The 12,107-nt window shown below is 34.6% G+C and overlaps 1 protein-coding gene across 1 annotated transcript in view; it reads left to right on the plus strand.

Moving 5' to 3' along the window:
- LOC129646362 (sodium channel protein type 3 subunit alpha) overlaps positions 1 to 12,107 on the plus strand; it is a 91,364-nt gene that overhangs the window by 35,828 nt on the left and 43,429 nt on the right. Inside the window, exons 11-14 of the mRNA XM_055572395.1 lie at positions 222 to 566; positions 1,591 to 1,723; positions 3,046 to 3,284; positions 11,580 to 11,753. Of these exons, the coding sequence (XP_055428370.1) occupies positions 222 to 566; positions 1,591 to 1,723; positions 3,046 to 3,284; positions 11,580 to 11,753 (891 nt within the window). The remainder of the gene's footprint in view (positions 1 to 221; positions 567 to 1,590; positions 1,724 to 3,045; positions 3,285 to 11,579; positions 11,754 to 12,107) is intronic.

Genomic DNA, 12,107 nt, shown 5'->3' on the forward strand with positions numbered 1-12,107 from the left:
TGAACTGCAGATTAGAACTCCTAATCAGAAAAATTACTTAAATTTGTATTGTGGTCTTTAATAAAAATATCCAAACATATGTGTTCTCTATAAATTTGATAAACCGTGTTTAAGAGCAAGACTATTCTTACCCAAAAGCAAATAGATTCTGCAATATTAAGACTTTCATTAAATAGTTGTGTCCCCTGTCCCCATTCTTTCCTTCCTTGCTCTCTCCTCAGTCTCTGTTAAGTATCCGTGGTTCCCTGTTTTCCCCACGACGCAATAGCAAAACAAGTATTTTCAGCTTCAGAGGTCGGGCAAAGGATATCGGTTCTGAAAATGACTTTGCTGATGATGAACACAGTACATTTGAAGACAGCGAGAGCAGGAGAGACTCACTGTTTGTGCCGCACAGACACGGAGAGCGACGCAACAGTAACGTTAGTCAGGCCAGTATGTCATCCAGGATGGTGCCAGGGCTTCCAGCCAATGGGAAGATGCACAGCACTGTGGATTGCAATGGTGTGGTTTCCTTGGTGGGTGGACCATCAGCTCTAACCTCACCTACTGGACATCGGCCAGAGGTGATAATAGATAATAAATTAGCTACTACTGACATTATACACCGATTTGAAATAATCAAGGCCTGGGCGGTTTAGCCTGTTATACTATCCTACTTCCCCAAAATGAAAGTCCTTAAAAATAACATATGATTTTACTGAATGAAAAAAACAATAGAATCTTGAGAACCAATTGAATTGTATGGGACCATTAACTTTCAAATGCTTTAGGTTAAAAGAGCCTGGTTTTTAGAGTTTGGGGTGAAAACTCCTATCTGCAAATTCAACACAAAATAATGGCCACTATGACAACCTATTACAGATGTCTGTTCTCCCAGAATTGTATAATAGTCTATTCATATTCTGGAAATTTCATATACTTAAAATTAAATAATTTAATGACCAACATATTGATAACAGGCAGTTTCGGTACAACTGCCAATATTTTACAGTGACTCTAAAATGTTCTGATGTCTATTAAATGACTCTAAAATGTTTTGATTTCTTATAGGATGGCACATGGAAATAATTTAAAAAATCTCAGGAAAGCACACACATTTCATTGTACATCTGTGTTTGTGCATAGAAAAAAATCGGCCCATATATGTCAATATTTTCAATATAGCCTCAAGAAAATAATTCAGCATTAATATTAATATTACATAATACTATTATTTGTTTTGTGGGAAGATTAATCTGATTTTAATTATTGAGAAAGCTAAAATACTTTTCATTTGAATTAAACTAAATAATAAATGATTTATGAAAAATTTCTCTGGAAATTCCAACAGGTAAATTAAAATATTTCTGCAACATAATTGCCTTATACAATTGCACCCAACTGGTAAATTCTTGTTTTAACCCTGTAGGGTATCACCTGTGATTTTTTTAAGTATTTATAATTTAATAATAAATTAGTATTTTATTATTATTTGAAAATTGTTACTTGGGAAAACTGCACGTAGCATGACTTTCCAAAGAAATGCTAATGTTGTGTTGTATTACTCACTGAAAAGGGTGGTTTGAGCCATCAGTATTTGGTTTGCAGGGTACCACCACTGAAACGGAAGTCAGAAAGAGAAGGCTAAGTTCTTACCAGATTTCAATGGAGATGCTAGAAGATTCCTCCGGAAGGCAAAGAGCCATGAGCATAGCCAGCATCTTGACTAACACGATGGAGGGTAAGAAGGCAGCCATGGGATAGTCAGCTTTCTATGATTATATAGTTTGGAGAACTATTACTTATTCCCAGGGAATTATGAAAGTCACTTACCCAAGATCAGAACTGTATAATAGACCTAAGTAGATAATATATGGAATACACTATTATCACATTGATTACACAACTAATATTGCCTCTATTTCTTTTTGATTCCAATTCTCATCCGCCGAGTGATTATTGCACCACTTGATAGCTCATCAGCGAGGATTTATCCTTATGTTATATTATCCTCAAGCAATTAGAGGAAAAACTTCTCTTTTTAAGTTTTGGTACGCAGAAGCACAAAGAAACATCTCTAAAACTTCAATCTGTTCTCCAGGCATAGAAGTGGTGATGGGTTGAGGAGGCATATGGGTTGAGTTGGAGAAATCAAAACCTGTGTTCTATTTCCACAGGAACACTAAGAAAAGATCTTTCCTCCATCTTCCACATACACAGAAACCATTACATTCCTTTAATGAAGAGCTGACACAATTATTTGTTGATTTTGACACACAGGAATGGACAACAAATATTACTTCCTTGTTCATTCATTAAATAAGTCCCTATTTCTTCAAGTTTGGAGGAATATTACATCAGTACTGTCATTTTATAAATCCCAATCAGAATTCATATCTAACATAAATTCTTTAGAAAACTTCAATTATATTTTGTATCTTAGTCTATTGGTATATTGGATATGTAAATGGGCATATATTTCATATATATTTCACCCATTAAATTACTAGTACATTTTTAATAGGCTAGAATTCTGAAAAAAAATGAGTAAATATGAATAACAGAACTAGATTTGGGGCTGAATCTATATTAAAAAGAAAAACATACTATATCTTGATGTGTACAAGATCAATGCTAATGTGGAGACAGAGAATAAAGGGTCACACATATTAATAATAATCACGGTTTTCAAAAGTATTCTGAAAAATCTCTTTCAAAAGAAACAGTAATTGATACATTTAATAGTTCTCTAAAACTTACTTTAAAATTCTGTTTTGATAAAGAAAATATAGCAATTTAATAACCCATTACCTAATTAATAGGTAATTAAGTTATTTAACTTGAGGCAAAATATTAAGTTTGAAGTATTTTTTCGGCTTAAAGACATTTTTCATAAATATTTTGTGAAAATATTCAATGGAATTGTCTTCTCAAGTCGGTTAAACTAATATGAACTTCCGTCCCTAAGTAAAAGTATCAATTTTATCAAATAATGTATAATCTACAACAACAGTAATTTGGTTATATTGTTATTTACTATCTCATTCTTTATTGTTCCCCCAGAACTTGAAGAATCTAGGCAGAAATGTCCACCATGCTGGTATAGATTTGCCAATATATTCTTGATCTGGGACTGCTGTGATGCATGGTTAAAAGTAAAGCATCTTGTGAATTTAATTGTTATGGATCCATTTGTTGATCTTGCCATCACTATTTGCATTGTCTTAAATACCCTCTTCATGGCCATGGAGCACTACCCAATGACTGGTCAATTCAGTAGTGTGTTGACTGTAGGAAACCTGGTGAGTTCATTTGAAGTTTACTTATTTACTTTGTCAGAGATAGGGCAGATAGACCAAAGAAGAAATCCATTTGTGCTATGCAGAACCCCCGAACTATACCCTCTTTTCTCAGAGGAAGAAATATCTAAAGGAATATTGAAGGGGTTCTCAGGGATAAGGTCTAGAATTCAACTGGTATGAATACTGACTGTTGAGACCAACATCTGTGCTGATTGATCATGGTATTTTACCCTTTGTAAACTTGTTAAAATCTTTACTGTCAATCTTGCTGAAAAAAAGTAGAAATCATGAGGTCTAATTCTGGCTCCATAAGCATGCAGTTTTAACACACACAGCTTATGAAGAAATAGTTCTTTGAAGAGAATACATAAAGATTGATTTCTATGCAAACGAGGGCATAGTTGTTTCAAACTGAACTGCCTAATAAAATGCTTCAGTAGAATTCACACAAGACAAGAAATAGTTGATAAAAATGCATTTGTAATTTAGCCACACTCTGGTTCATGTTACTTGGGTAGACATCTGTATATGTGTATGCCGACATATACATTTCCTCCTTCTACATGAAGAAACTGAAATGGATGAACAAGTAAAAAAAGAATTTACATAGTTTATTAATCAAGACCTTTTTTTTTTTTGGCACAAGATAGAAACAGAATTCAATAGCCTAAGAGGAAAATAAAAAGACTGTCTCATGAAATGGAAAGAAAAAGATGCATTACCAAACCATATGAGGATAATTTTGCAACTGGGCTTCAGGAAATGCTTTAACCAAGGGATTGGATGTAGCCCAACCATTCATTGCATCTTTTGTCTGTAGGTCAGGAAATATGATCACCCATACCTTGTTGGTTCTAAATCTTGTAACCTCTGCAATGGAAAAACACTGAATCTCTTTTTCAGTTCCAGTTTAAAGACTCTCATGATAGGACTCTGATTTGCATAGCTTGGATCAGATGCTCATCTCTGGTTTAACCAACCCTGGCGAAGGTAGATTCATGTGAAAATTGCAATTCTGAGGAATTACACAGGTGGAGGATTAATTCCCAACAGAAAGAAGAAAAGGAATACTGGGCAAACAACTGTCTAAGTGTCTACTTCAATAAGTGACCTCAACTTCACTGCATTATTTGACTCAGTATAACACCCACCAGATTCTTGAGACTTTCTTCATCTTTGACACCTGTGATACTGATTTGTGTGTGTGTGTGTCTAATTGGCGCCTTCATCTTTCCAATCACTCAATATCTCTGCTTCCTTTTCTGGATTTCTCTTCTTTTGCCTACTATGGCTGTTTTTCACTCAATATTTGTATGTATTCAACAGCTCTAGGCATTATCTACTCTTATAAGTTGTGTTCTATTTCTGTATTTCCAGCTGTTATAGATTATTGCCCCAGGATAACTTTAAACATCTGAAAGATGATCTTTCTCACAGTTTATTGAAAGCCCTAAAAATTTCAAGTTAGTTTTGTATTACCTCTAGTAGTAGCCTTTCAGTTTCAAAGAAGCCGCCAGCTTCAAAATAGAAACCTTTTATTTCTTATATACAATTTTATATCAAGACCCATTGTTTCCTTTTTCTAGGTATCAATTCTTTTTACCTTTTTACCATAGCTACCATTAAAATTATAATTCTAGTACTCTACACTCAGTCTGCTTTCATCTTGCCAAAGTATCTATTGTCTATATTTGTGGTTCAACAATCTTACCTGGTTTTCAACACTCCCCCTCTAATCCCATCCTTCCTATGTCATCTTATTTTCCATTGTTTCCTAGCCAGTCACCATCAGTCTTCTCAGAACAGCCTTGACACTATAACCCACAAATGTTTATATGTTTATATATGGGAAAGTAATTCACAGTTCTCTATATTCATATTTAAAGTGTCCTGACTCAAATCACTTCATCTTAATTCTTCATATTCTTTAAGGTCCAATCACAGCTTCCTCTCTCCTCTAATATGACTCTCAGTCCATACTGAGCACACTTTTAACTCCTAGTGCATTTCTGTGAATAGAACATGGTTGAACATTAAACATTTTCTTGTTGCATCATAATTCTTATTTTTCAATTCCACTACATATTACTCCATGGCAGAGATCACATCCTACTTTTTTTTTGTATCTCTCAGAGTGTTTACATGGTTGTAGCTTGATAAATAACCATTTGTTTCCTATCCATAAAAGAACATGGGCTTTGGAATCAGGTAGAACTGGGTTTGACCTTATAATAATGCAGCATCTGGGCAAGCATGATAAAAAAAATTTTGAGTCTTTGTTTTCTATTATTGAAACGGATATAATAATACTCATCTCCCAGAGTTGCTGTGACGGTCTAATGAGATAATGTGAAAACACAACACTTTGCCTGGCATCTAGCACATGCTCAATAAACAGCTTCCTTCCTCTTATGTACTCTATTAACCTTTCTTTGAAATACTTATGGAAAACAGTTCTGGTCTAGCTCTGTATTTTTCCCAGGACAGTTAGTGAAGTTGAACTGTTAGGAACAATTTGGGAAATTTGTCAGAGTGACGCAGGAAATTGAGGTCTTAAAGAATTTTGACGTTGAAGCAATGGAGTACAGAAGCACAGGATAGGAGATGCTGGATTATAGGATAATCAAACGGAACAGCACTAGACTAAAACACCAAATTTGGGTCCAAGTCCAGTTGTCTGTGCTAAAAATCTGATCTTGAAAAAGTCACAAATATTGTTTTCTCATGAGTACAATGTGTTGGGACTAGACGATTTTTCATGTCTCTCTTCATGCTAAAATCTATAACTGAGTATCAGTGGAGATAATGAGATAGAGAAGTGAGGTGAAATACTGATGAGTGGTTGACTGTAGCAGAACCATGGATAAGCTGAGTTTAACTCCAGTACTCTTGCCTGGAAAATCCCATGGACGGAGGAACCTAGTAGGCTGCAGTCCATGGGGTCGCTAAGAGTCGGACACGACTGAGTGACTTCACTTTCACTTTTCACTTTCATGCATTGGAGAAGGAAATGGCAACCCACTCCAGTGTTCTTGCCTGGAGAATCCCAGGGACGGGGGAGCCTGGTGGGCTGCCGTCTATGGGGTTGCACAGAGTCGGACACGACTGAAGCGACTTAGCAGCAGTAGCAGTGTTAGGAAAACAAGACTTTCGAAGATAGAGAACACAGGTGACCGGAAACAGACGCAACTATTTGTAACCTTAAGAACAGGCGAATGTGTAAACTGACTGTTACTACTGGCTAAAAGCTCATTAATATTCTCTCTTTCTCTCTGTGTGAGAGAGAAATATTGCTTATATTATGGGTACTTAGCTGACTTTGGATCTGTGGTATATACCATAGATGGGTGTTGCATTGCGTATTTTGTGAAGACTTTATAGTTTTCTTACTAAAATCAATTTAAAATTTCTCTGGACTAGTTTAGATCAGATCAGTCCCTCAGTCGTGTCCGACTCTTTGCGACCCCAGGAATCACAGCATGCCAGGCCTCCCTGTCCATCACCAACTCCCGGAGTTCACTGAGACTCATGTCCATCGAGTCAGTGATGTCATCCAGCCATCTCATCCTCTTTTGTCCCCTTCTCCTCTTGCCCCCAATCCCTCCCAGCATCAGAGTCTTTTCCAATGAGTCAACTCTTTGCATGAGGTGGCCAAAGTACTGGAGTTTCAGCTTTAGCATCATTCCTTCCAAAGAAATCCCAGGGCTGATCTCCTTCAGAATGGACTGGTTGGATCTCCTTGCAGTCCAAGGGACTCTCAAGAGTCTTCTCCAACACCACAGTTCAAAAGCATCAATTCTTTGGCGCTCAGCCTTCTTCACAGTCCAACTCCCACATCCATACATGACCACTAGAAAAACCATAGCCTTGACTAGACGAACCTTTGTTGGCAAAGTAATGTCTCTGCTTTTCAATATGCTATCTAGGTTGGTCATAACTTTCCTTCCAAGGAGTAAGCGTCTTTTAATTTCATGGCTGCAGTCACCATCTGCAGTGATTTTGGAGCCCAGAAAAATAAAGTCTGACACTGTTTCCACTGTTTCCCCATCTATTTCCCATGAAGTGGTGGGACCAGATGCCATGATCTTCATTTTCTGAATGTTGAGCTTTAAGCCAACTTTTTCACTCTCCACTTTCACTTTCATCAAGAGGCTTTTGAGTTTCCTTTTCACTTTCTGCCATAAGGGTGGTGTCATCTGCATATCTGAGGTTATTGATATTTCTCCCGGCAATCTTGATTCCAGTTTGTGTTTCTTCCAGCCCAGCGTTTCTCATGATGTACTCTGCATATAAGTTAAATAAACAGGGTGACAATATACAGCCTTGATGTACTCCTTTTCCTATTTGGAACCAGTCTGTTGTTCCATGTCCAGTTCTAACTGTTGCTTCCTGACCTGCATACAAATTTCTCAAGAGGCAGATCAGGTGGTCTGGTATTCCCATCTCTTTCAGAATTTTCCACAGTTTCTTGTGATCCACACAGTCAAAGGCTTTGGCATAGTCAATAAAGCAGAAATAGATGTTTTTCTGGAACTCTCTTGCTTTTTCCATGATCCAGCAGATGTTGGCAATTTGATCTCTGGTTCCTCTGCCTTTTCTAAAACCAGCTTGAACATCAGGAAGTTCACGGTTCACATATTGCTGAAGCCTGGCTTGGAGAATTTTGAGCATTACTTTACTAGCGTGTGAGATGAGTGCAATTGTGCGGTAGTTTGAGCATTCCTTGGCATTGCCTTTCTTTGGGATTGGAATGAAAACTGACCTTTTCCAGTCCTGTGGCCACTGCTGAGTTTTCCAAATTTGCTGGCATATTGAGTGCAGCACTTTCACAGCATCATCTTTCAGGATTTGGAATAGCTCAACTGGAATTCCATACTGCCTTATAAATAAGGAAATTAAGTTTCTGTTTGAATTAATAACAAAAGAATGTGCCATAAAAGAGTTGTGGCACTTTCAGCCTTTATTTAGATAAATGTGCTTTTTTGTATCCTCTTTCTGCTGAAGCATATAAAAATTATATCATTTCCCTGTTGATTGCACGGATCAAATTTAAGTTTCAAGAGACCTCAAATCTTGATTGAGTTTCTCTAAGATTCTGTTTTGCTTTTGTGGGGTTTTTTTGTTTGTTTGTTTTTTGTTTTAACCACTATTAAATACATGCACTCATTTTACTGATTCTATAAGCAAAAAATCTTCCATCAAACATAATAGGTTACATAATCCCTTCATCATATAAACATTTCCAACTACCCTGTAACTTTTTCTTCAAGGAATATCGATAAAGATCTCTAGCTCCTACACTATTTGTTTTTCTTACTGCAACTCTCCCAACTAGAGATTAAAGATTCACAATATCCCTCTATTCTGCTAGACCCAGATGGGAACTTAGAAAATGATACCTGTTCTAAGGATTTTATAGGCTACTTTCAAATAAAAGCCTAAAGAAACATGATTAGCAAATTATTTTAATTAAATGGTGTGGTTTAGGATGTGAATATAAAATCTTAGAAATCTTGAAGGAAAAAAATGGCTTTGTTTATTGAAAGATAATATCATTAGAAGCTAAATTCAAGAACTCACCTATGAAGCCTCTTGCATCAATGAAGAAGTGCTATTTGGCTACCTAATTCCTTTCCTAGTATAAGAGAAAATTGATTGTTGTCCCTTACTAAGCACTACTAACAAAATTGTTATGTAACAATAATTATGGGTACACCACAATTTCTAATAAAATTTGCTAAGCAATTTAATACTGATAGAAATCCAAGAATATTAAACACAGACCTGATGAATATCCCCATTTTACAGATGGGAGAAAAGAAAATCATAAATGTTGACTGATTTCCCATCATTTTTTCTTTAAATATATTTCAATTTCATCATCCAAAAAAGAATGAACAACAAATACTTGGAGGTACAAACCCAAAGGCATGGGTATGATAAAACTAAAAGTATTAAAACAAGAAGCTAATAGTAATGGAATGAAAGGAGGCTACAGGTATGTCAAATTCACTACAAAAGAGTGGAATGTCAGTCTGGACAAGTAGAGATCCTGTGGAGCAAACTGATCAATATTCAAACCTCAGCCTTTAGAATGAACATTTCTATCTTTTTAATGTATGTATCAACAGAACTTTCCTCTCTAAGTAAATACTCAGTAAGGAAATTTTCCTATCCCTGAATTGAGACCTTAACCCCTAACATTTGATCATTCAAGCTCAGTGTCCTTCAAAACAACCCCAAATGCTCACAATTTGTTTACTCTTGGTCCAGACTCTCAGGCTGATTCTCATCCCTATCTTTAGTGCTTATATTTTCACTAACTGTCATGTGTCATCATGTACAATATTAAAGATTTTTCACTAAACATCTTATTAAAGAAGCTGCTTCGGAAGTCTATAAATGTATTGTCCATAAGAAGTTTATCAGCCTAGATGAATTGGGTTTGCAATTTCAACTTGTATGTCCTAATTAGCACTGTATTTCTTTTCAAAGCCTAAAACAATGTCTAGTAAGTAAGCAGCAATTTTTTATGAATGAATGAATGTCTACAGAAGCATGTAATCCAAACTTTCGAAAAACAAAAAGCTTCCGCAGAAGACAAGATATAATTAGCCTAAGTCCAAACAATAAACATTTGATAATTTTACTAACTGTCTTAGTCTTCTCTTAACCACTGACAATGCTGAACTAGATTGAAATGTAACAAAAACAATTATCAATGATTTTTAGGGCCTAAATTGAAACCATTTAAAGAAATAAAAGGCTATGACATTAAACCGCAAACTGTAATTAAAATGTTTTTAAAGAGAAGTTTCATGCTATAAACTTCATGATTATAAACTTATAGGAATATAAATTTAAGACATTCCTTTTATAAATTTAAAAGAAATTTAAATTTAAGGGTTTTTAAAATGCAGAACATCCTCATGTCATTTCAGAAGAACTAAAAAGTTCACCTTTATGATTTTCTACAGGAAGAGATATTTACCTGGATTGTTTTTAACTGAATTTAACTAATATGTTTCTATAATTAGGCTGTTTATTTAAATAGTAGCTGCTCCTAAAACTTTATAACTTATTTTACATTAACCAGGGAAAAAATACTCCAGAGTGAGTTCTTATATAAAATAAAAGAAAAAAACAAATTTTAATGTGCTTTATACCATATATCTGGATTTTCATGCACTAAGCTTACTTGAATTATGTTTTACTTCTATTAGAATGAATGAATGATAACTGAAGTTAAGCTATTTTTTTCTGGGATGGGTATTTCCCTTAGGTTTTTTTGTGATTGGGGAAGTGAGATGTTAGCTTGCATTTACACATTTGTAAGAGTGGATCAAGATTTCCTTAAATTAATATTTTAGGAAACCAAATAATCTTGATACTGTTGTTTTGATAAAGTTCATTCAAGGTAAAGGCTGATTTACCTTGCTAAGTGGTATGCTTTAGTCATAATATGCAGCTTTTATCTATAGTTAATTAAGATAATTGCTTTAAAAGAATTTTTGCAAGAGTAATTTCATAGCTCTTCATGTCCTTGGGTGTCTTAGCCTGTGGTTTTGAGTTAAAAAACAAAACCGTTTTCAAATAGACATTCATCCAGCCTCTCAAAAACTTATTAATCCTAATTGTTGGTGTATGCATACTGAGACTGTTCTCCTACTGCTTTCAATTAAATCTGCTGTTCCTTGCTCTATTTATCCATTAATGTTAATTCTGAGGCACGAATCCAGAGATAATTATTACAGAAACATTTGTGGCAGACTCATTCTTATTTCAGGAATGTTTATAAAATTATAGAAATAAGAATGGTATCCATTGAATAAAACAACATAAAACATAAACATAAAACATAAACAACATAAAAATCAAGAATAAAATATGTTTTTTTCCCCATTTGAAGTAATTTTTGAGTGACTTCCAATAATACATAGATTTGTTCTTAATGCCATATTTTTTAAAAATTGGTTGTGATTATGGTAGAAGTATAGGGTACACAATAGCTATAAGTAGCTATTAATAATAAACTAACAGTATTAAATTTTAATTATGGACAACAAAATTTTATAAACTCAGCATCGTCTTGGAAATCTAGCAGATTCATTAGATAACACAAACCCATTTAAAATATCCCCCAGAAAAAAATGCTAAACTTGTATATCCATTTGTCACATTTCTTCACTTTAAATTTTAGATATTTTTACTCATAACAGTTTAATATTCTTTACAAATTCCCAGTGTTAAAAGTTTGCCAATGCTTGTGAAGTACTGTTCTCTATGTTACTTTAGGTCTTCACTGGGATCTTCACAGCAGAAATGGTCCTCAAGATCATCGCCATGGATCCATATTATTATTTCCAAGAGGGCTGGAATATCTTTGATGGAATTATTGTCAGCCTTAGTTTGATGGAGCTTGGCCTGGCAAATGTGGAGGGACTGTCTGTACTGAGATCATTCAGACTGGTATCTGCTTAGACTATGTTTATATTCTATCTTTCATTGGCAAAACATTTATTTAAAAAATGAATCAGTGTGATTGTTTTTCAAGAATGATGAAAAATGTTTGAAATACTTCATAATTATTAGCTGTGTAAGACACATTTTAAAATACACATGTTCTTCTAAAATTATGTTTTAAATGCATTAAAAATTTTTTGCTTTAAAGTCTATAAAGAAATGCATATAAAAAGCTTACACCCAATTAATCTTTTTATCAACATATATTAGTAAAGGAACACAGAAGAAAATGTGTTTGCATTAGCACTTTAGAAAATGGTATAACAAATTTTTGAATTTGGCAAAAAAAATATTTTAAAA

This window comes from Bubalus kerabau, chromosome 3 (assembly GCF_029407905.1).
Source record: "Bubalus kerabau isolate K-KA32 ecotype Philippines breed swamp buffalo chromosome 3, PCC_UOA_SB_1v2, whole genome shotgun sequence".
Taxonomy (NCBI): Eukaryota; Metazoa; Chordata; class Mammalia; order Artiodactyla; family Bovidae; genus Bubalus; species Bubalus kerabau.